This window comes from Xenopus laevis, chromosome 4L, assembly GCF_017654675.1.
Source record: "Xenopus laevis strain J_2021 chromosome 4L, Xenopus_laevis_v10.1, whole genome shotgun sequence".
NCBI classification, from domain to species: Eukaryota; Metazoa; Chordata; class Amphibia; order Anura; family Pipidae; genus Xenopus; species Xenopus laevis.
In genome coordinates, this window is record NC_054377.1 from 92,824,908 (window position 1) to 92,851,079 (window position 26,172).

The following is a 26,172-nucleotide window of genomic DNA, read 5'->3' on the forward strand; positions in this document are numbered from 1 at the left end:
CAAGATTACCTGATATTCGATTCGAAGGATTTAATAGTTTGATCAAACGATTTTACTTAGACTGCAGGATACTCAAATTTGATGGAAAAAAATTCGACTTCGATATTCGAAGTATTCGATGGTGGAATTTCAAAGTATTTTTAACTTCGAAATTTGACCCTTGTTAAATCTGCCCCATAATGTGACTAAAACATTACATCGATAATAAATATACTTTTTGCTCTGATAAGTCCTGCTACATTTGTTTGTGTATAGATAATGTGAAAAAAAGGAAATTGACTATTAATTACTGTTTATTTGAAAAAGACGTAACTACCATGCCAAATTCTTTGTGCATTGTAGTATTTTAGACATCACAACTGAGCAGTAAATGCTCTTGTGTAAGACATCCAAAACTTTTTTTTTAAATTCGGGTCGTTTTTTGATTGGATAAAGTAAGCAGTTTACAATGTAAAGTCAAAAGAAGGAAGAACATTGTATCACATGGTACATGTCTTATACAAAACACAGTGTAGGAAGCATATTATGTAGCAAATACAGCGTCATAGGAACAACATTGTACAACCTTATTAGGGTCTTCCTCCAACTAGAGATTCAGACCTAGTTGGACGAGTAAAGCTATTACACCATTCACCTTCCCTGAACCTGTTAACCTAAACTGCTGGAAGTTGTCTTGGATGTTGGGGTTAAATGTCGGTCCAGGGTCCCCAAATTTTATGGAATTTGGTGGGGACTCCCCTTTTTATGTACATTAAGTATTCAGTATTACAGGTATCCTGCATAATTGCTTTCCAGGTAGAGAAGGTAGGGGGAGCCACAGCTCTCCAATTCTGGGTGATCAATCTCTTAGCTAGTAGTAATGCCTCAAGAAGGAAAAGTGACTGATAATGATTCAGCTTTAAGTCTTGAATTATGGCCAGGACGCACACTTTTGGTGTCCTGGTAATAGTCACCTGGAGCACCGCATCTAAGGTGTCTAGTACTTCCCTCCAGTATGCGGAAAGCTTAGTGCAGCTCCACAACATGTGTAACAGAGTTCCCCCTTCTGAAGCACACCTAGTGCAAACATCCGGGGTGTTGGCATTAATGTAGTGAAGTCTGACAGGGGTGTAGTAAGCCCTATGAAGAATATATAATTGAATTAGCCGTAGTCTATGGTTGGGGGAGACTAACTGAGGGGATTCCTGCGCTTCCTGCCATTCCTCGTCTAGGATTGTGCCCACATCTACCTCCCATTTAGATCGTAACCCATCTAGATTATTTCCATGTACTCCATGTAGCAACTTAGCAAATAACAGAGTGACCAGACCTTTTGTATGGCCCCTCTTAATGTATAGCAAAAAGGGGTGCATGGACAGCGAAAAATCATGGTGCTTGTATGTGGTATTGAGAGCGCAGAAGAGCTTATGAAAGGTCAGCCATTGGTTATGTGGTATCTGGAATTGATCTTTCAATTGTGCAAAGGAGATTAGTTTGCCATCACGCCATACATCACCTAGGGTATTTACCCCACAGTCCAACCAAAGACTCATTGGACCCAGTTTTACCAGCAAGGGGTAGTCTCGGTTGTTCCATAGGTGGTGTGAGTGGGTCCGTGGTAGGAGATTTCAGAAGTGTATTTGCCATTTAGACATCCAAAACTTTAAAAACATATTTGTTTTATTGGAAATAAGAATATTCTCTTGTAAATAGACCCATAACTTGGTAGATTTGTTTGGCAAAAATGTTTCCTTTATTAAATGGGTTTCAAGTCTGCTTTGTGTTTTTACTGTTGAACAGTATCTTTGGTGTTCAGAAAATGTAAGTATGCAAAGTTATTCAATAATCCCTTAAATCTACACCTGCATGGTAAAAGGTTGAGGGTGTTTGTAGACACATCTTACCATAGCAACACTGCACACCATAAGAATTTGTTATTGCTATTAACCCCTAATTCCCTTTCCTCTACTGAATTATTTTTTGTCTGCACTATTCCAAATACTGGGCAATGAATACTATGGGGCAGATTTAACAAGGGTCGAATAGTCAATTTGAATTTGAATTCTCGAGTTTAAAAATTCACACATTTGAATTTTAATCCCACTATTCAAATGTAAATTTGAATGTGAGATTTATCACACCTCGAAAACAGTTCTAATTCCAATATTTGCCACCTAAAACCTTCCAAATTCACATACAAGTCAATGGCAGAGGTCCTTTGAGCCATTTGGAGATGTTAATAGCCTTCCTGGCATTCAAGTTTTTTTTTTTTTCGGGAGAAAAATTTTATTTGTACAAATTGAATATGATTTGAATTTTCGGTTCGGAACCATTCCATTGAATATTAGCAATTCAAATTTTTTTTTAAATAACCTCCCAGTCGAATTGTGAGTATATTCGAATTTTAAAAAAAACTCACATGAATTTGAAATTCGACCTTTGATAAATGGGCCTCCCCATGTGTATGCTCATAACTGTGTCCACTTGCAGGATGACAAGTCTCTCGCAGAATGCATTGAACATGAGATCTTCCATGAGACCAATCATTTAATCCTGTAAAGCAGGGATCCCCAACCTTTTGAACCCGTGAGCAACATTCAGAAGTAAAAGGAGTTGGGGAGCAACACAAGCAATATTCTTGGGGTGCCAAATAAGTGCTGTGATTGGCCATTTGGTAGCCCCTATATGGATTATCAACCTACATTGAGGCTCTGTTTGGCAGTGCACCTGGTTTTCATACAATCAAAACTTGCCTCCAAGCCTGGAATTCAGAAAAAAAATCCTGCTTTGAGGCCACTGGAAGCAAAATCCAAGGACTTGGAGAGCAACATGTTGCTCACGAGCTACTGGTTGGGGATCACTGCTGTAAAGTATCAAAGAACTGTCCGTGCACTTGTGTTTGCTATAAAGCACAAGCAAGAGATTAGTTCTCAGCTGAAGGATGGAGCTATACCACTAAATGAGTTTGTGCGTCGTTATAAGAAGTATTTGGAAAGCAATGTAAACTTTTATTAAATGTTATTCAGTATATTTTTATATTTGTAAAGGCTGTAAACACTGATTTTTTACTCATTTTTGTAATGTAATAAAATATTTTAATATGTATAAGCATAGGATAGTTATGTGATATTTGTATAGATTGTCTGCCAGTCAATACTGTCAATTTTGATAAATGTGTCAGGAAAAATAGGAAAAGAATGAACTGATGGGAATACTAAACACAATTTTGTATTTTATGCAGCGATAGGCAGCGTTCATTCATTTTATAAATTTTAAAAGCTCGTGTTGCTTCTACAAATATAATAGAATATTGGTGGAATGGTCTGAAGCATGCATCTGAAAAGAATATGTCTATGTGATCTAACTTTGTTTAGTAGATTTCATCATACTCGGTTATCAAACACTTGGCCTGTGGGTAATGGAACAGAAGTAATGGATACATAACTTATATACTCTGTATATGCATAGGTGTTGCAAGAAGAATGTTCTGTAACCCCCTTGCCTTCTGTACCCCAACACCCCTTTTTTGAAAGCAATAAATAAAAACTTAAAAAAGAGGGTTCTTTTTGGTGCAAAACCCAGATATTCCTACGAATGGGATGTGCTGGTATTTATCTTTTATCTTTATATAGCACTTCACAGATAGGAAATAAAATCAACCACAGGTTAAATAGATACAAATAAATATAGTTACATCTGTAACTGCAGAAAGGGGAAGCCTGTCCCAAACTTGCAATGGATGTGATATAGGATCTCTAAACAAAGTCAGCTAAATTAATTTTATGAAAGCCTAGAATTTAAATTATCAAAACATTTTCAATACAGGTACTTTCGGTGACATTCTAATGAAACCTCCCATCATTCCCACCAATATACAGGTCTTATTGTTTGAAACTCACACACCTTTTTGTTGTTTACACCATCAATTTTTTTTTCTTTGTGCTAACTTATTTAAGAATAAACTCAAACAGAATAGTAGTTTTGTAGTAGAAGAATAGTTGCACACCAATGAGAATTACATTTCATTACATTTCAGTTAAAAAAAATCTTCAATGTTTTAATAACTGGGAAATAATTAATGTAGTCAGAGACAATTTCGGTGATTTTTAAACTGCCCCAAATGTAACTTTGTTACCTTTTTTATGCCTAACAAAGCATGTGTTACATTCAACTTTCTCTTGGGCCCTTGATTGCCCCACATACACTCCGCAATGACTTTTTGTCACAAAACAAGGAAATAAAAATGTTTTCCCCTTCCCACCCCTCATTTGCATATGCAAATTAGGATGCGGTTCAGTATTCGGCAGAATCTTTTGCGAAGGATTCGGGGGTTCGGCCGAATCCAAAATAGTGGATTCGGTGCATCCCTTATTGGAATGCAATCATGTTACCATTAAACATCCTCATGGATTGTACACAATATATTTCTCCATGTTACAGACAGTGTCAGCAGTAGTACGCACACATGAATGCAGCCCCAGAGAGCAAGGCCTTCACAGTGAAGCTCTACTCTGAGCCTATCTGCTTCACTGACAGGGGGACACCTATGTTACTAATCCTTCTGTTCTTTGCGGTGGAGCCTCTCACTGCTCATTTTGGCCAGCAATCTAGACTTTGAGAAAGTAATAAACTTAAATATATTTTATGTTTTGTTCTTGTTTTGTTAAAGGGGAAGGAAACCTAGTCGGCGCAAAAACCCTCCCCCCTCCCGTGTGTTGCCCAGCCTCCCTCCTCCCCCCTGGCCTACCCGTCCCGCTGGGCAAATGCCCCTAACTTGTTACCCTTCTGCGCAGGTCCAGTCCAGGGAGTTCACAGGCACCATCTTCTTCCACGCGATTTTCTTCCTGCTTTGAACGGCATTTTGGCGCATGCGCAGTAGGAGCATTTCGCCAGTACGCATCTACTGCGCATGCGCCAAAAGTCACAAAGTACTTTTGGCGCATGCGCAGTTCAAAAGCAGGAAGAAGATGGCGTGGAAGAAGATGTCGTCTGTGAACTCCCTGGACTGGACCTGCGCAGAAGGGTAAGTAAAAAGTCAGGGGCTTTGCCCAGTGGGACAGGTAGGCCAGGGGGGAGGAGGGAGGGTGGGCAACACACGGGAGGGGGGGAGGGTTTTTGCGCCGACTAGCTTTCCTTCCCCTTTAAGACCTGAGTGTGCAGACTTTTTGAATTAAATAACACTGTTGTGGTTCTGCACCCAGGCAAGTAACCACATTTTTAAAAAGTTAGTACTTCACATAGCAACGTTTCGGACAGACTGTGTGCCCTTTATCAAACCAAATGAACACTTTTTTGTATTATTCGAGTGCTGCTTCATTCATTCCTATTTTTGTATATTACGTGGGGACGAGACGGTGTCTCTTAAGGAGCGAGCACCAAGATTCCTGCTTATACGCTGAAGAGAGTGCTGGGGCATATCTTCCTTTTGTGTATAAATATATATATATATATATATATATATATATAGATATAGATAGATAGATATATAGATATATATATGTGTGTGTTTTATACATTTTATAGACAGAAACCACTTGACACCACTAGGAAAATATGGAATTCCTATCTCCCACAAGCCATGCATGTCCTAGTTGGTAGATGCCTTCCCCTTCCATATATATTTATATATATTTATATACACAGACCCACCCCACCAGCTAGGACTACACTTAACTGGGGATTTCCCCACAGTAGAAAGACAATGGCCCTGCTCCCCTAAATGTTGTAACAAATTGTACAAATGACTTTGGGTGGGCCCCTTGTTGCCAGTTGTTTGCTTTATGCTGTTCCTCCTTGGGCTCTTATTTGATATATATTTGATACACTTCATTAAACAACACCTTTTGTAAATATAATTTTCCATTGCTTGCATTGTTTTGTACAAAGTAACATTTCATGTAGACTTTTGCCATTCATATAAATAGACAAAAAGTGAACAAACATCATAATACTAGTCACCATTCATACACAAACCTGTGACTGGCCCATATAACCTCTTTCTCTTTAGTTTTTCTTTAAAAGAGTTCACTGGCAAAGTACTTATTCCTCTCTGCTATAAATCATACCTTCTTATTCATATAATCTAAATTAGAGTAACACCAGTCCTACAACAGCTATAAGCATTAAAACTCCAGCTAGGATACAAATACTAATGAACACCATGTCACTGCCATCTTGTCCTCTATCTGTACTCTCTGCTGCCTCTGCCTCTGATGGTTGAGAATCTGGTACATTCTGTGCCAGCCCGTTCATTTGGGAAGGGTCTGCTCCGGACAGAATGTGAACAGAGGCCTCCTTCTTTTTGGGTTCACACTGTATCTCATATTCATGAACATCCTCTTGAGCTCCCCGTGAGAAGTCCACATACAGCACACTCACAATGACAGAGGTGTTGTTCCTTTTCTGTGAGAGAAGTGGATTCAATAAGAGAGTCTTTGTTAATATTGTATTATGCTTGGAGAGCAAATAATTTCTAGAAAAAACAATGTTTATTGTGTATAAGGTATATAGTATTTAACAGTTTGTAAAATGTTTACATTTGTTATACATTTGTTGTCACTACACATCATAAGACTGATGTCTCCTCCATGCTCATATATGATATGATAGTTGATGCTAATTGTTGTGTATTCAATATTATAAAATTACACTGTTTGACATTTTGTTTAGTTGACATCTTAGCTGTTTTGGGGTGGAGTGCCACAGTGCAAGAAAGCCATCCCTTTTAAATACACAATATTTTTTAAAAGGGGCAACAAATTGTTTTTGCAAGATAGGTCTCTCATTAGGATGTACCATATTTTCTCTGACCATATTCTATTTTAATAATTCATTTAAATACACAAGTCGTATTATTTTTTCTATAGTGTAGTTATAAATGGTTCATTAGTGTGCTCCTGCAACCTAAAATATTTACTGTAGAGAACAACCATGTATCAGCAGTGACTCATGCTGGAATTAGCCAATTAGAGTAGGTGAAATCTGACAACATATCACAGCATAAGTGTGTTGGTTGCAGCTGGAAAAAAATGTTGAGTTCGAATTCAAAGTTTTTGATCGAACAGAAATCCCACACACCCAGGAGCAGCTTTATTCTGCACTCTAGACTGACATGGATTAGCAAAGATTAGCAACATGATAAAACAGAGTGACTTTAAATAATGTGTGTGTTGTTCCTGCTGCTTCTCATGCAATAGCCCAGGATATTATGGAAACCATACTATAAATATATGCAATTGCCTTTCCCATATGAGAGAGGTTCTTTCTGTGGCACATCACATTTATATCTTAGAGCACTGTATATGATCTAGATCACAGTAATGGGTCGATTGAACGATAAAATAGTTTGAATCAAATGATTCGAGCGATTTTAGCGTACGATCGAAGGATTTTTATTCGATATGTAAAGACTTAGAAAAAGTTTGTAGAAGTTCCCCATAGTTTAATTTGGCGAAGTATTGAAGTTGAAGCTTTTTTAAAGAGACAGTACTTTGATTATCGAAAGGTCGAATATTCTAACGATTTTTATTTCGAGTCGAAGTAAATTCGAAATCGTAGTATCCTATTCGATGGTCGAAGTATCCAAAAAATTACTTTGCATTTCAAACTTTTTGTACTTTGAAAATTCACTCGAACCTAAGTAAATCTGCCCCTAAATGTCCTGGTATAACAATTAAAGGGGTTGTTCACCTATAAATTAACGTTTAATATGATGTAGAGAGTTCTTTTTTATTATCTGTGGCTTTTGAGATAATTAGCTTTTTATTCAGCAGCTCTCCAGTTTGCAGTTTCAGCTATCTGGTTGCTAGGATCCAAATAATCCTAGCAACCATGTATTGATTTACATGAGAGACTGGAATATAAATAGGAGAGGTCTTGAATAGAAATATGAGTAATAAAAAGTAGCAGTAACAATATATTTGCAGCCTTTCAGAGAATATGTTGTTTAAATGGGGTGAGTGACCCCCATTTGAAAGCTGGAGAGAGTCGGAAGAAAAATGCAATTTGTTCAAAAACTATAAAAAATAAATAAATAGTGAAGACCAAATGAAAATTTGCTTAGAATTGGCCATTCTATAACATACTAAAAGTTAACTTGATGGTGAACATCCCCTTTAACATTCTTGGACTGCTGTTAGCACAAGGATTATAATAAACATAAAATAATTTCCATAATCAGTCTGGCGTGTCTGAATTCTTGGCCCCGGTCACCCATTGTCTTTAAGCTTCCCTGTTCCACAAAGAATGTTAAAGTGAAAGTAACATGCACACCTCTTTAATGACGTAAGGAGCCCAAAGGTGACTAGAGACACAATGCCTTGCGGTACAGAAATCCCACACACCCAAGAGCAGCTTTATTCTGCACTCTAGACTGACATGGATTAGCAAAGATTAGCAACATGATAAAACAGAGTGACTTTAAATAATGTGTGTGTTGTTCCTGCTGCTTCTCATGCAATAGCCCAGGATATTATGGAAACCATACTATAAATATATGCAATTGCCTTTCCTATATGAGAGAGGTTCTTTCTGTGGCGCATCACATTTATATCTTAGAGCACTGTATATGATCTAGATCACAGTAATGGGTGCAGACAAACTTTATCCACTCCATCAGATAGAGCTACAGAATGTAAAAGGGGTTAATGTTAAAGGGTTGTTCACCTTTAAGTGAACTTTTAGTATGATGTAGAGAGTGATATTCTGACACAATTTGCAATTGTTTTTTATTATTTCCGGTTTTTGAGTTATTTGGCTTTTTATTCAGCAGCTCTCCAGTTTGCAATTTCAGCAATCTGGTTGCTAGGGTCCAAATTACCCTAGCAACCATGCATTGATTTAAATAAGAGACTGGAATATGAATAGGAGAGGCCTGAATAGAAAGTCGAGTAATAAAAAGCAGCAATAACTCTAAATTTGTAGCCTTATGGAGCATTTGTTTTTTAGATGGGGGTCAGTGACCCACATTTGAAATCTGGGACAAGTCAGAAGAAACAGCCAAATCATTTAAAAACTATAAAAATAATAAGTAATGAAAAAAGTTGCTTAGCTAAAAGTAAACTTAAAGTTGAACCACCTCTTTATAGAACCACCTCTTTACTAGTACCTATACTAGATATACCATGACCTGGATAAATGAAAATCTTCATAGTCTTTATAGAACCCTTTCATGCAACAACAACAAAAAACTCCACATATGTAAGTGTATATTTACTGCATTGTCTTCCTACTGTTTTCTGTCAATCAGGTTTTGCTTTATTACGTTACCTGTGGTTCTGTCCCACACGTATCAAAACGAGCATAGATCTTGTAATTTGTGCCAGAAATCTGAGAGGCACAGCTTGGCATTCCAAGGTAAATGTGATTCCTTTCTAGCTGGGGTAGAGATTGACTTGGGATCTGAATATGGAAGTCTGTGCGAGTACAGCTCACATTAATTGGAACAACTGGTGGAGGGAAAGAAAAGAAAAAAATGGTGATTGGCATTTTATAATTCCAATGATAGTAATGCCTGTCAATGGATGCTGGGAGTGGGAGATATAGTTAGAGAGAGCCAGCCATATACTGGAAACTTACGTTGTCCAACCAGGGTTGGACCAGAGGATCTCATGCTGGGCCTCTTTCTTATTTCTGTCTGTGTGACACATGTTACACTTGCATTGATTGCACTAATTGTTATAAGAGTAAAACCTTGATGTAATTTTCTGTGGTGGCCCCTAAGAGGCCCATGATGACACTGCTAAATACTAATCATTTAGGTTGGCAAGTTACATGCAATATGCAGCCAAAGTTATTTTCTGATGGTCCTTATTTGCATTGAGCTGTAAAGGTAGAAATCTAAGCATAGCAGAGTAAGTGTGACCTCTGTTCCTCCTTACTCTGACTAGTTGTTCTGATACATCTGGTAGTTCGAGGTCAAAGCAATAGTCACAGGGTGGAAATTCTATGCCTTGATGTACGTTTCATCTTTATCTTTAGCAGTGTAGTTATGTATATATAGGAGCAGAGTTTAACGTCAATGTAAATAGAGGTGCAGCAAACTTAACTGAAAAGGTTTTGTTGTGAAAAACTTGTTTCTATGCTGTCGCATGTTCAACCTGTCTGATTCTCTCTTTGCTGGTTTCAGTCCTCTTTATACATATGCAATTTACCTTTCAACTGTTGTTCGAACCAAATACTCTATAATGGTGTAGACTCTATGACAATTAGTAAAAATAACCAGAAAAAAAGAATCCAGCATAGACACTTTTTTACCCACAAAAAATGTATCCTTATTTGTATGTGCAAACATTCAAAACAACAATTCAAACATTAAACCCTCATATATCCATGAGATTGTATTTTTAAATTTTAGGGATTCACAGACTCCAGGATTTGGTTCAGGGTTCGGCCTTTTTCAGCAGGATTCAGCAGAATCCAAGTGCCAGGCCAACCGAATCCTTAAAATTACATGGCTTTTTGGCACACCAACAAGGAAGTTAAAAATAGTTTTACTGCGGGATATGCCCTTTAACCCTTCCTAAATCTAATTTGCATATGCAATTTAGGGTTTAGATTTGGTCAAATCTTTCATGAAGGATTCGGGATTGAACCAAATCCCAAAATAGTGTATTTGGTGCATCCCTAGTAATATTGATTAACATGGCACATACTAAGGAGTAAAATTCCTCAGGAGGATTATATGTAGGGATGCACCGAATCCACTATTTTGGATTCAGCCAAACCCCTGAATGCTTTGCATAAGATTCGGCCGAAACTGAACCAAATCCAAATCCTAATTTGCATATGGGAAGGGAAAAACCTATTTTACTTCTTTGTTTTGTATATGCGAATCCTAATTTGCATATGCAAATTAGGATTCTGATTCAGTACGGCCAGGCAGAAGGATTCAGCCGAATCCGAATCCTGCTGAAAAAGGCCAAATCCTGTCCGAATTCCAAACCGAATCCTGGATTCGTGCATCCCTAATTATATGACAGTTTCATAATCCAATACCGTCAGTTAGAATTGCTGCATTTTTGCATTAACCATTAACAAGCCCCTGTTTCAACAATAGGATATTCTTGGAATTCTACCCCTAAAGATATTTGTAGAATTAATTATATACAGTAAAATAAAGAAAACATGTATTTTTGAATGCTGCTTAAAGCAGACTTGTCACCCAGACATAAATAGCTGTATAATAAAAGTCATTTTCAAATTAAAAATGAAATCCATAAAACTTTAATAAAAAAAAAAAAAAAAGAAAAAGAAATCCGAATTCTTTTTTTATTAAAGCATTCATAGCTGTTGTAAACGCATTTAAAAATCTCAGGTGTCAATCATATAATGCTCCTCCTCTATGCCTTAGGTATTAGGCATAAAGGCAATTATTTTCACTTTTCAATCAGCACTTCCTAGATATCACTGCACTACCCACATTCCCCCAGTTCTCTTTACTATCTAATTGTGTAACCAGCGGGGGCGCTTCGCCAATGAGGCGACTTGAGACTGTCGCCTCAGGCGGCAGCGCCCCACTAGGTACCAGGGGCGGCAAAAATGCTGCTCCTGGTACTTTAAGAGCCAAACTTCAGATTTTCAAACTCTGGACCCCCCTGGACCCCTTCAGGCGTTAAAAGGTAAGCGCAAGGAGGGGGACGGCAGCAACTGCTGCTGCCTCGGGTGGCGGAGGGCCTAGGATCGCCACTGATAACCAGGACATGTGGTTGGACATCAGGTCCCCCCCTTTCTGGTGCACAAACAAGATTTTGAGATGATACAAGGCTTGCCTAAATTACAGTGTCCACAAAATGGCTCCTGTCTGCTTGCTATAATTATTAATTCCCAGACCAAAAAAAACAAGACTCAAATAATGTATATAGTGTAATTAAAGTTTATTTTGCTTGACTAACGTGATAAAATAGGATTTGGAATCATTTTTTTGGATGATAGGTCCCCTTTAACTGTCATATAATATGTCAGCCATTGCATTTGCCCTGTTGTGGCCTTATGGAGTTATTTGCCTATGAGTCAGCAGCCCAGCACTGTGGCATTATCAAGCACAAGTCTTAAATGATCAGTAACCCCAAAAATTAGACAGTTTTAAAGTAATTAAAATAGAATGTATTGTTGTTCTGCACTGGTAAAATTGTGTTTTCTTCAGTAAAACTACTATAGTTTAAATGAACAAGCTGCTGTATTGCCAAGGGGCAGCCATTAAAATTGGAGAAAAGGCACAGGTTACATAATGGATAAGCACTAAGAGATTGTTTTCTGCTATGTAACCTGTACAGTTTAGCCCTATGTCTAGTCTAATAGTTATCCCCATAGCTGCAGAGCAGCTTTGTTTATATAAACTATAGTAGTAGTGGCTCCATAGCAAATTGTGCAATATTTAGCACAAGTACAGTTATATTGAAAAGGCACTTTTGAAGAGCCCTGCATCAAGTGAGTTTTTGATCTAATGGAATAATTTGCTTTTTGCAACCACTGATGAACAGCTAGGTGAAAGTTTTTGCTTAAGTACCCCAAAAGAACCCATTGCTGCCCCCTGCTACACATGTCCAATAGTAAGGAGACCACACTTTCCCATATCAGCCTGCCTCCTAGTCTGGCAAAACCAGGAAAAAAAAGAATTTCTCTATAGTGCTTCCCATGAGATCAGTATATTATACAGGAATACAACATGTATATTTAATTCGTGTGCAATTTGAAACCATTAATGACAACCTTAACTATATTGAAATTCCCAGCTAAATGCTGCAGAGGTATTTATTATGCTTCTTTAATCATACTTACATATTCATTTAGAAATCTGTCTGGAATCAGACAGGGTTGGCACTGATATATATATATATATTTACTGGTAAGTAATGCCCCTGACCTACCCAGTTTTACCCACGATGCAACTCTTTGTCCTTCACAGACAGCTTCTCCTGATGGTTCCAGTCTTGAATGTGTGCTTGTTTATGAAAAAACTTGAAACTCAAAAACTCGATTTCTTCAAAACATGAAAAAACAACTAAGACCCAGTGAAATCACATTGTAACTTTACTTTTCAATGAGTCTGCCAACTTTCAAATTGAATTGAAAAATAACTTGAAATTTGAAACTGCTGTTGCAAATTTTTTAACTTTTTTGCTATTTTCAGTACACAAATCTGCTTTTGGTGTGGAAGAATAATGTACTTTTTGCCCATTTTAAATCCAAAAATGTAACCAGTGGGTAAAGGATTCAAATTGCTTGCTGGTCATAATATGTGACTTTATAAAAAGCAAATATGCAACACTTTTTACATTGAAGCAAACAATTTGAAAGGGAACATAGTCTAATGAACCACTTATTGCAAATTTAAAGGAGTTTGTCTACCCATTGTGTTTATTTTTTTATGTTCATTACCATATCTTCAGCTGCTTCAACTGCGCATGGCAGATCTTTTTGTCCTTCTTTCTAATTTTCAAATGTTGGCATGTATGAGATTGTAGGAACCCATGGAATCCTACCTTCCAATCAGGTGGACTAATATAAAGCCATTTATAAGCCAGCCAACAGGTGGACTCCATAACAATAAATGACAGGTTGCATGGCCACTCTTGGGCCTTTCTCATGCCCTGTGTGTCATGGGACAATCACTTAGCAATTTGCACATGGACACTAATCCATTGCAACAAATATGTGATTTGCTTTATTTATCCAACTGCAGTTTATCCAAATGTTGATTGCCATGAGTTACTGATTTAATGCAAATTTGCTCAAATAACCCAGCCCTGTAAGAGCTAATGCTAAAGATGCAACAGCAGCAGTTTGGTAACATGATGAACATATCTGCTTTCATCATCAGTAGTGTGAGGGACCAGGCACCCAGAAGTGCCATACAAGGGTGCTATAACATAAAGGACACAGACAAGGCACTGCCTTATTTTCTGGTGCAGGGAATGCCTGTGGGAAGATAGCGCCAGCTCGCCCTGCAGAAAACTACCCAGAGCTGTGCCATATCACTGACATGATCCAAACAAATTTGGCACCCTCGCAGACATGATGCATAAGGCTGTCATCCATGTTCCATGAGAGGTCTTAGATAAGTCTTATGCCTTAATACAAATAAAGCAAAATTGGTTTGGGCTTCAGTAGTTTATTAAAGGGAAGTTTTCCTATAACTTATTTATTGAGATACCTATCATTATTAAACTTTTCCATTGTTATTGACTACCAACACTGCAGCCCTGTTAATAGGGTAATTAAAGCTATGAGATATTGGCAGAAGGCCTGGTAGCCAGATCCTGTTGGGTGAAATAGGGGCATAAGAGCGTATTTTAAAGAGTTGCAGGTGTGCACAGGGTTAAATCACAGGATAGGCATTATTTTGTAAGTTACAGAACCTGAGCTGAGTCTGTAATGCTTCTATTAAATCAATATGGAAAGTAAATGACTTCTTAAACCAAGAACACTTCAAGTCCACTAAAAGCTTTCCTAAATGCTAAAAGTACATTAGATCAGGAGCATCCTCCTGCCAAGAGAATGTAACTGGCCTTAAATCACATTTTTTTGTTCTGTGAGACTTATGTGGAGATCTTATTATTGCTATGCCATTGTTTTTTGTTTGCAGGTATATGATCCTTAGGGACCATTGAATTAGCTAGATGCTACCTACACAGAATAGTGAACCCCTTACAGAGTGTTTATGTGCAATGGTAGATAGCTTCTCAGAAGAAGACATCAGCACTATTCCTTTGATATCCTAGAAGGTCATTTACTATTACCCACAGAGGGAATTGCCAAAAAGGGAAATGTACACTGGTGGAAGCCTTTGGAAGACATGCTGGCTATCTCAGATTGTAAGATGACTCAGGAACACTGAGTTATACATTGCCAAGCCATTCCCACCAACCAGCTGCAGTGTCAGCCAAGAACAAAGATAGCAGGGCTCAGTTATGAACACTGGCTGCTGACTACAGTATATCCTGACAGCAGAGTCTATTTCCAATTGCTTTCAAAGGGAATCACACCATAGGCTGTAGCCCAAAATGCAACAAAGTACATGCACTAAAATATTACCATTATCTCTGCTAATTGCTAAGAGCAAATTAGACTGACATATGCAGACTGTACTTTAGGGGTAAGTAGCTTTCCAACTGCATAAATTGTTAATCCAAAGCTCTCAGAGTGCCAAATTATTTGTGTACCTTATGTTATAGTTGAATAGTAAGTGTGTTACTATGTGTCTGTGTGGTGTTTTTTTCTTTGGTCAGTTGTGTTGAGCTTCTTCAGACTGGAACAAGGTAAAGCTGAGCACACTCCCTCCTTTCTCCAGGTGGACTGGTGCACAATGTAAGAGAGTACGGCAACCCCCAAAGGACAATTGTATAGAAATACACTGGCACTCAAGGCAATTGAAATGCAGGGTTACCCCTTGCTATTTATTTAGTGCGAATGTGCAACGTTTCGGGGCGAGCCCCTTTATCAAGCATTATCTTGCTTAATAAAGGGGCTCGCCCCGAAACGTTGCACGTTCGCACGAAATAAATAGCATGGGGTAACCCTGCATTTCAATTGCCTTGAGTACCAGTGTATTTCTTTACGAGCTTCTTCAGACTACCATTAGGTAGGAGCCAGACAGACTACATATTCTTATAATAAACCTTTTAATCTCATGGCTCCTTACCTCTGGAATTCAATCCCAAAATTCCTCTGCAAGGAGCATTCAATCTCTTTAAGAATATACTCAGATTCCACCTTCTGAATCACTAGAACATTATTTTGTCTAATCTAGTCTTGTATTCAAGATTCAATGCCTAAACCGTTGCACCTTTGCTCTCCAATTTGTGCCTGTATGTTATCCACCCAGTGTAAGCTCTACAGGGCAGGGACCTCCTTCCTACTGTGTCTCATACCACATGGCACTTAACCTCTAGGTATTTATACTTATTTGTTGTATTTATTATAATACTTGTCCTCCCTGTGTGTACTTTTGTAAACTGTAAGATTGTACAGTGCTGGGTATCCTTATCGTGCTTCATAAATAAAAGTTACACACACACACACATATGATCTGTAAGGCTGGTTGATACTGTTGTGTCACTTACCCCCTATGTATGATGCTAAGAAGCCTTTGCTGGCTGTGTCTCTGTCGGTGGAAAGTACCAGCAGCAGTTTATTCTTGCTTGACATCAGTGAGGGGGGAATCTCTCTTCCACACCACCTCCCCAGCAGTGGACTATGCTCTCCTTCTCCATCATACACTGACAGGTGATCATAATCACATCCACTAGTTAAGCTGCTTCTCTCCTCTAAGTCAAGATCGCGGAAGAAAATCTTTATTCGAAAGCCAGCGGGAAGATGAATGTTCCAGTGACAGTTAATATTATTGGGATACAAGTCTGGGTAACGGGGACTGGTGATGTTTCCCTTAACAGATGTAAATGTATCCTGACATTCACCTAAATTTGGGGCATAGAGAGAGAGAGAAGTTACAGAAACCCTGAGGGCACCCTTTCTGTCCTAATCCATATTTAACATACCTCAAGCAGCTGGGTGTGGCTTTTTATTTTGGATGGTTTATAAATAATACAGGTATGGTATTCCTTATTTGGAAACCTATTATCGAGATAGCTGCTAATTTTCATTCTAAGCAAATAATTCAGATTCATAAAAAATTGCTTCTTTTTTTCTGTAATAATAAAACAGCACCTTGTACTTGATCCCAACTCAGCTGCATGAATCCATATTGGTGGCAACAAAATCCTATTGAGTTTATGTAATGTTTACATGATTTGAGTATGTTTTAGAATGGTCAGTTCTTAGCTTGGTCTTCATTTGTTATTCTTTTTATACTTTTTCTGCCTCTTTCCAGACTTCAAATGGGGGGTCACTGATTCCTGCAGCCAAAAAAACTATTAATCTGTGGGGCTATAATTTTATTGTGATTGTTACTTTTTATTACTTATCATTCTTTTCATGTTCACCCCTATTCATATTCCAGATTATCATTCAAACCACTGTCTGGTAATAAAACTGAAGACCACGGGAAAACTTGGTAAAAGTAGGAGTAGTTAATAAAGTTAACTTACAGGTGAACTACCCCTTTAATACTCATAGATCATACTAAAGAAAAGAGAAATTCAAATCTATTTAACTCAAAACAGGCAACCCTATGTAAAGGTGCAGCAACAAAATGGTTTATGGCAAAATGTGAAGGTTGTTCTAGTTTCACTTCAACAGTCATGCTCTAAGAGAAGAGACGCCTTCCATACCAGAAGAGACACAAGCTTATGACCTCTGTCTTCAAGTCAACAGCTCTCTAAAAGGTTTTACTACTTGGCCAAACTGTAAAATAAATTACTAATGGTAACTGCCTATGTAGCAGCTGCGGCAGGAATCAATTCTTGCAAATGTTTAGATTTGTCCATGGAAGTGATTTCATTGTCCATACCTGAGTAATAATAAGCCTTGAAGCCCCGTCCTCCAATGTTAAAGTCTGATTTGAAGACCACCAGTAGCTCATTGAGAGAGGATTTTATATCTGGGGGCTTTGTTGTACCACAGAAATAACGAACCTGGTTGTCCTCTGCCCCTGAGCCATCAAAGACTGCAACATAATCAAAGTTACACCCCTCATTTTCCATCTGAAAGTCTGTGAAGGTCAGATATACCGTAGAGCCCGGTGCTGCCCGTATAAACCAGTTGCATTCTGCATTGTTGGGATAATTGTCTGGATAATCTGGGCTTGTAATGACTCCAGAGAGGCCAGTAAGAATTCCTCCACAAATATCTGCAAATATAAGCACATTACAGAGAAAACAGCTGGAATGAGAAACATAAAGACGTATTTCTCATGTCTGGGAGAGGGTATAAAAATAGTAATCTTCCCCCTTTATAATATACAGATATTGCTAAGAGGATATAAGAGAATAACTCTAATAAATGGACACGTATAAATGATACTCTCCTGTTGCTGTCTATGGATCATGTCTCTTAGACAAGTAATATAATAGATACCGCTAATATACACAGACTGATAAAGTGTTTTTTTCCACTTGCTTTTAAATTTAAGTATTAAAGCAGTAAATGATCTAGGGGCATCTCACCTTTCCTATAGGTGGCATAGAACCCAGAGCTGCCAACATGTTTGTCTGAATGAAAATGTACAGCCAGAACATGCCAGGAGGATGTGAGCTGTGGTGGTAAACTGGTTCCACAGAACTTCCCCAGGAGGTTTCCTTCATCCTTTGATGCTCCATTATAGATTTTGACATAGTCATATTCACACTCCTCGTGGTATTCTAGGTTAAAGTGGTGGAACTGAAGCTGTACAGTTGATCCCTCAGAAACAACAATGAGCCAGCAGCACTCAGTGTAGGGAGGATACAGTCCTGGGAAATTGGGCGTGGACAGGTTACCTTCTGGAGCAGAAAGAACACCCCCACATTTCACACCTGTGCAGAAACGGAGGGCAGGTTAGTTTGTAAAATATAAAACCTGGGTAACAGCATTTATCACATATGGTAAGCACCCCCCAATGAATACAATTGCAAACCTTTAATGCTGGACAGTGCTCTTCTTTGCTGAATATTGCACAGAACTGGGGTATAGTTCTGAATTTAAGGTTATCAGTTGTAAGCACTGGGGGTTCCCTCCCCTCTCCAGATACTTACACTTTCTTTGTCCTTTAAATATAGAATGTCGGATAATTACCTATAGTAACGCAGAGACTTGGGGCGGGCCTATACTATAAACTTAAAATAAAAATCTTCATTCTAGCCAATGACTGAAGTTGAAAAATCCCTGTAGCCCAGGCACTTTAGCGTTAAGGCCCAATCCAGTCTCAGATACAAAAAAAGATTGTGTTCTAATATGTCTGTGCCTTGTTTGTAATAATCTCACTTCAAAACTCAGCAATGTAGCAGTGGAGTGGAGAGGATAATGAAGAAAATGAAGCAGGCAAAAGTACAAGTGTAACAAAAGGGGGAATAAACTGAGAACTTCTCATAGCAATTGAATCTGTAGATCTGCAAATTGTACATTTCCATGTGTACATATTAAAAGCATCTTATATTTCAGTATATACATATTAATATTACTGTGTATACTATACAACGTATCACTAATACTTGTTGCAACTTTTTCTTTACTGATGCTGGTGGCCCCCAGAACTTGTGCCTTCTCAGCACCACCATTAGACTTGCCCTGTTTCCACAAAACAGAATATTTGACAGTGCATGCTGGGGCTCAGGATATTTAATACCTGATTCCTATTAACAAGTGTTTTTATTTCTTGAATACTACCCACAGTTCTCTAGTACATTCCCACAAACACAGGCTTATTTCTTCATTTAATGTAACTGTATAAGTGAAACCCCTACTTACCATTCCTTGCATAAACAGCATCCACTTCCCATAAGACAGTTATCATAAAGACGTACTTGCTTGAAATGTTCCGCATCGTGAAAACAAGACAATAACATATCCCTGGTTCTCTGGGCTGCTAAAGAGAGGAGTCAGGGAAACCAAGCTGGTGTGGGATAAATTATTCAGCTCTTGTCAGAATAGAAACTTGATATTCACTTGGCTCCCCACCCTTAATGTTCGGATGTGTATCAGATGCCTTTTGGTTTACAGTTTATTACACTTTGTCAGTGTCAAATCACAGAGAGTGTGCTGCTGCAATGGAATTGTTTCTGACATCTCTAAGGAAAAACAGAAGAATTTATACTGAACTGTTAGAAAGGTACTGGGACATTTGCCTGGACATCACTGAATGTTGCTTTCATTTAAAGGGAAGATTAGCTACACAGTGTTCATAAAAGGGACAATGTGCCAAGGATAGTATTGAATATTATTTAAAAAACTGTCTTTAGAAGCTCGAAAGTGCTGTGAGTGAGTGGCAGTTGTGTAGGCAGGAAGAGATAGCAGTATAATAGGGAAAGATGGAGACAGAACAACTTCATATTCTTATGGCCCAACCATCAGACCTTCAGTTGTTTTTGAAGTGAAACCCAGCAACCACTAAAAGATTTTTAGGGTTAGATATGCCAGGTCAGAAGGCAGTAGTTTTAAAGGGCATTAGTTATCAAAAAAGTGTTTATATACAGCTTCTGACATCACTAGCACCAATATGAAATAATGATTCAGCTTGGAGAAAATGTTGCTGATTGTATACTGGGTACCTAAGCCTTACACAGCAAAGGGGCTGCCATAGGGTGCTGGGAGTTGCCCAGTAGCTTGACTGTGTACTATGGTTCCTGCACACAAAATTGCAGTGTTCTTGTGGTGCAGTAGACACCTGACCGTGCATCAATAGTAACAACAGAGGAGCCACAAACACACAAAACTTGTAGATATGATGGTGTTTTACCTATTTTTCAACTAACATCCGGGGGGGGGGGATTGCATCCAAGGACTTTTTTCATGCTTGTGTTGCTGCCCAACTCTTTTTACAATTGAATGTGGCTCAATGGAAAAAAGGTTGGGAACCCCTGTTCTATACAATACATGGCCCTGATATACAGATACTGGAAACCTCTGTCACTAGTATTAGGGGCTTATTTATAATTTAGTGGCAAAAAATGTTATTAAAATATACAAAACACTCACAACTGATGCCATTGTATATATACTGTGTTTAATCCTCATAGTGTTTTGATTTGACACATGATGCGTATCTGAGTGTAAAATCCCCAGTGTAATAATAGCAACTGAATGCTGTCGCTTTCTACTTTAAAATGTTTTGCCTTTGACCCATTGACTTCATTGCTTTATGCCAGGTCTAACTGCAACCCATCTTTGTTTTTGTTTTGGTGACCAAGTGAATAAAGACAAAGGTCTTTACATATAGGAATGGCATATATTATCTGGAAATATCTGGAATGCTTGGAACCTTGAGTTTTTCTGGAAAAGTTTTTTTTTCCTATTATTTGGATTTCAATACCTCAAGTGTAGCCATTTAAAAATTGAATAAATGTAATAGGATTGTTTTGCCACCAACATGAATTTATTCAGCTTAGAATCACATATAAGGTGTTTGTGACATTCTAGACTCTGAGGGCAACAGGTAACCCTGAACGAACAATCACAACCTGCTAGTATGGGCATAGGACCCAACCCTTTGGCTCTTACTCCACATTCCACCGGGTTTCCTGGTTTCACAAACCTAGGATGCATCTAAAACTTTGCTTCCTCAGTAGTCACTTGGCATTTCTTCAATTGGGGATATGTGGTGGTTTGTTTTACCTATCTTTTACTGCACTGTATATGTATAGCTACCCAAGTACCACAGGGCATAACAATATGTGGGGCAAAAGACCTGGGTGCATTGTCACAGTGCTGTTTTGTTATTACACAAAAAAGGAATCATTTTCTTATAATGGACTTTATGGGAGGTGGTGTACCTTCAATTTGGAAATATATGAATTTGGGTTTCCAATAGGGTTGCCACCTGTTCAGTTTTCACCAGACAGCCCTGTTTTTGGAAAAGCTGTCTGGGTGGAAACTGGCTGTCTGGATTTCCAAATTAGGAACATTGATATTAATTGCATGACGATCAGCCAATCGCTGTTCGCCACTTCATGACCCTGCCCCCAGCATCATCCGCCCCGACATCACCAGCCCTGCCTTCAGCATCACTCACCCTGCCTCCTGCCCGGAGTTGAGCAAAGGAAAAGGTGGCAACCCTAGTTTCCAGATAAGGGATCCGATACCTGTAACAAATAACGTGCTATTTTCTGCTCCCCAGGTTCTCTGTGTGCCCTTCATTAGTCACATTTGGGACTCATTTATCAATACTGGACAAATTTGCACAGGGGAAGTAACCCATAGCAGTACTTAGCTTTTTTCAGCAATATGTAGATAGCATAATTAAAGCAAACATTTGATTGGTAGCCATGGGCTACTAAAATACAATTTTGCCCATTGTTGATAAATTAGCCCCATAAAGTCCTGGTGTTAGTAGAAAGGTCACCTAGTTGCATTCAGCTGTACCAGAGCAATGTAAGCAGAAGATAGATGCACTGCAAGAGAAATATGAGTCCTCATTGAGAGATGTGGCAGTAATTGCAGGAGCAGCAAAGATCAGATCCAACTGCAAAGAACAGAAAGCTGCATTTTCCAGTATGGCACAGAGAAGTACAAGTAGCATGATAAATCACTTGCAACTGCCCCCACTAAACTGTCACGATCGGCACCCTGAATCCAGAACCAATGCTCGGCTCCCTGTCTCGGCTCTTGCTTCTGCCTTTAACAGCCGCCTTTCACCTCGAGAGGAGCCCTCGGCTAATTGGATGCCGCCAGGTCTTATTAAGAGAGGAGCCAAGCTAGGGGTTCTGGATGAGCAGAGGGGCACAATCGTTAGCAAAGTCTTTTGGGCAGAAGGTCACAGTTCAAGGAGCTGACCAAAAGCGTAGTCTAAACCAGGCCGGGTCGGTGCAGGCAGAATACAATCAGAGTCAGTCAGGCAAGGGTCAAAACCAGGATATCAATAGTCGGTTACCAGGCAGGGGTCAGGATCACAGAAGTCAGATTAGTCAAGCAGGCAGGGGTAAAAACAGGAATCAGATACAAGATACAAACAGGAACGCACCCAGGAACTCTCACAAGATGAACCTAACAACGGACAAAGAACACAGTAAAAATGTCCCTTTAAGTAGCATTTGAAATTCGCACCATTGCGCACTGACCTCATCACGCCAGTGTGAATGCGCCTATAACACAAAAAGATGCGCGCAGCGCGTGCCCTAAGGAACAGGCACATCAGAGGGAGGAAGACATTGTGGTGGGCGTCTCGCCGGCCCACAGGGTGAGTCGTGACAACAACGCTGAACTTTCTCTAGAATGAACAGTAAGGATCATGCTTTTTGAGCATTATACAATCAATCATATCATCACCTTCCAAAACAGATGAACTAATCACAACCACTATAAGGGTAGTACTAAAGTATCATTTTGACTCACCAAAACGATGCCAAAAACCATACAAAATAGCCACACCTGCAGTAATTCCTATTCATAATTCTACGTATAATAGCAGTCTAATGAATCAGGGGACCCCCGTTCTAATGTATGAAAATGAATTGTGAGAAAATTGGACTTAAAGATCCGAATGGAAAGACAGTGGACCTGTCACTCAGACATAAAAATCTGTATAATCAAAGTCCTTTTCAAATGAAACAAGAAATCCAAATTCTTTTTTTATTTAAGCATTCATAGCTATTGTAAACTCATTTAAAAATCTCAGCTGTCAATCAAATATTACCTTAGGCATAGAGGTGGGGCAGTCAATTACTTTCACTTTCCATTCAGCTCTTACTCGATGTCACTGCTCTCCCCACATTCCCTTCACCATTTAATTGTGTAGCCAGGGCATGGGGATGGGCATCAGGTCCCATTCTGGTAAACAAACAAGATTCTGAGATGGTACAAGGCTTGTCTTAATAATAATGTCCACAAAATGGCTCCTGCCTGTTTGCTATAATTATGAATTCCCAGACGGAAGGAAACAAGATTCTAATAATTTTTACAGTGTAAGTAAAGTTGATTTTGCTTGACTAACATGATAAAATAGGATTTGGAATAATTTTTTGGGGTAATGGGTCCCCTTTAAGCAATGCAGCTAAAATAAGTGAAAGTATGATGTAGGCAAAGGTGTTCTTCATTTTTCTTTTTTTCTTTTTTGTGCTACAGCTCCATAGTCTGACTTTTCTGCTGCTGTCTGGTTGCTGGCCCTATCAACCCATTAGTGGTTTGAATTACTGGATGCAAGATGAATAAGAGAGGTCCTGGATAAAAAGATAAATATTAAAAATTCATATTAATGATCTGGAGTGTTTCTTTCAGAAGACAACTGAACATATGTCCTTTGGGTGCTGTCCACAGGAGAAACGTTGCATGTACTTCAGTTGTGCACAGATAGTTACCAATACATTTCTCACTATTACAATGTCAGTGTCCCCCCCAGCAACCTTTGCACCCTCCACACTGGTAAGAGTTTATGGATTTTGGCAGCTGGCAGAGGGCAGAACAGGGAGGCAGGAATGTAATAGATGTTCCTTTTATTAATAACTAGAAACCAGACTAACAAACACAGCTGGTTAGATTAAGCTATCCAGCAGCAAGTAGCAGGACAGATTTCCAACTTCCAACATAGTGCAATTTTACCCAGTAGCCACTTGCTCCACAAGCTTGATAAAGGGCCAAGGAGTGCCCGAAACATTCCTCTAATGTCCAGAAAATAATTCAATAAATTAATTTTTAATTTAAAGATATTAAGTAGTCATGTTCCAATTTAAATCGTCTAGATTAAGCTATACCAATAAAATCATATTTGTACTGTGGCCCGGCGATGGTGCAGACACATTTTTCCAACCTGCTCAATTTCTAAATCAATTGATATCCATAGTACATGGATATCAGAAATTTCAGTAATTATCAGTGTTTCTCCTTTGGACATAATATTCTAAGAAGTGATCACCAAGCAATAGCAGACAGAAATGCCAGGGGAAATTGGGGAACTTTAGGGATTAAAGTTCCCCAAACGGGAGCAAATTGCAAAACACAGATCAAACTAAAAATTAATACTGGTTTCACATTTCAAGAACATTTATTTGACTAATTTAACTGATGCAATAGAACAGAATTTCCAAAAAGAAGCATAATGACTTTAATTCGAAATTCAAGGGGTGTTTTCGGTACCACAGAGTCAGCCTTGCACATATTGAAATAAGGGAACACAACAGACCTACTATAAAATGCCTCAGATTAAAGAAGAGTGTATAAAAAAAACTGCATTTAGAATAAAAGGAAGGGTGGTACAATGGAAAAATAATTAAAAAGCAGGAAAAGGAATAGCCTGTTTATCAAAAGCTGTACAAACGATTATTTCAAATGAACTTTTACTGTAGTTAGTTTACAGTTACAGTTTACCTGAAATAATGTACAGTGACTATTGTGTGCTGAATGCAGTCAATGTACTTTGTGTGCAACAGCAATCAAACACCTACTCTTACACACAGAAAACAAAAACTTTATATAATTCTGCAGTTGGCACACGGAAGTTTATTGTTGGAACAGGTTCAACAGATTTTTCATTCACCCCCTGGAGTCTTCAATCAAAGGATAGGTTCATTTCCACTCCGTGCTAAAGCAATTATCAGAATAATAGGATAAGTCCATCCATGGCTTGCTCTGGGCTTTATAACATTTATCCTAAAAAAAGCTCTATCACCTTTATGTTTTAGGGTTCTTCCAGCAAACTAGCTATGTATTATATGTAGGAGATGAACCTTTTAAAAACAATTTCTCTCCAAATCAGCCACAACACAAATCAAAAATTGGAGTGTAGATCTATATATATATATATATATATATATATATATATTATGGATTGAAATTAAGGTTCAATAAAACTGGATACGAAAGGCAGCAGGTGGGGCAATATAGGGGGCCTGACTGATGCACAGTTTGATTATATGTTCAGAAAAAACATATCCTATTTTCTAAAACATATTGCAGTTTATGGTTCATTTTAAAATACTGACAAACTTCATTTGCAGCAAAATACCAGATATTCTGGAACCCAGAAACCATTGACAGATGAATGTGTTGCAAGTCAGGAAGTGACAAAATAATTGCTCTATAGGAATAATTGCAAGGACTAAATAATTAGTGATCAGAACACAAAAATATAAAAAGGTGGAACTAGAAGATTAAATACTCCAAGTCCTGGATACTTTTCAGTCCTCACAAGTCTTGCCAAGCTAAAGGAAGGCAACATAAGTAGTTGGCCTGGGTAATTATGTAATCCTTACAGCAAGTTCAAAAATCAAGTAGTTATAAATTAATTAAGCTAGTCAGACAGCCCTTATTCTGACATGTCAATCTATGGTGATGAAGTTAACTAAGACAGCAGGGTTTGTATTTTTATACTTCCATAATTTTGGATTTGGCCATATACAAAATCCTCCACGAAAGAAGTGTCTGAAACCAGAACTAAATCCAAACCTTAAAGGGATAGTGACACAGGTTTTAACATAATTTAATTCTTCATCAAAATATGCCTATATGCCCTTCACTGCTTCGTTTCATGTTCAGGTATGTGACTATACAATAACAATCCTCCACCGCACTGCAAAACTCCTCTTATGCACCACTCTGTGCTGCTCATTTCATTTAAAGGAGAAGGAAAGGCTGTGTACACTTGCGGGTGCCAAATGTTAGGCATCCCCAAGT

General features: G+C 38.4%; 1 protein-coding gene across 1 annotated transcript; it reads right to left on the reverse strand.

Moving 5' to 3' along the window:
• Positions 1 to 5,486: 5,486 nt before the first annotated feature.
• cdcp2.L (CUB domain containing protein 2 L homeolog) lies at positions 5,487 to 19,396 on the reverse strand. The gene is made up of 6 exons (XM_018257178.2): positions 19,321 to 19,396; positions 18,042 to 18,389; positions 17,387 to 17,725; positions 16,041 to 16,394; positions 9,247 to 9,425; positions 5,487 to 6,381 (listed from the first exon to the last, which is right to left on the reverse strand). Exons 1-6 carry the CDS (start codon positions 19,394 to 19,396, stop codon positions 6,067 to 6,069), a joined length of 1,611 nt encoding a protein of 536 aa, XP_018112667.1. The 3' UTR covers positions 5,487 to 6,066.
• Positions 19,397 to 26,172: the final 6,776 nt, after the last annotated feature.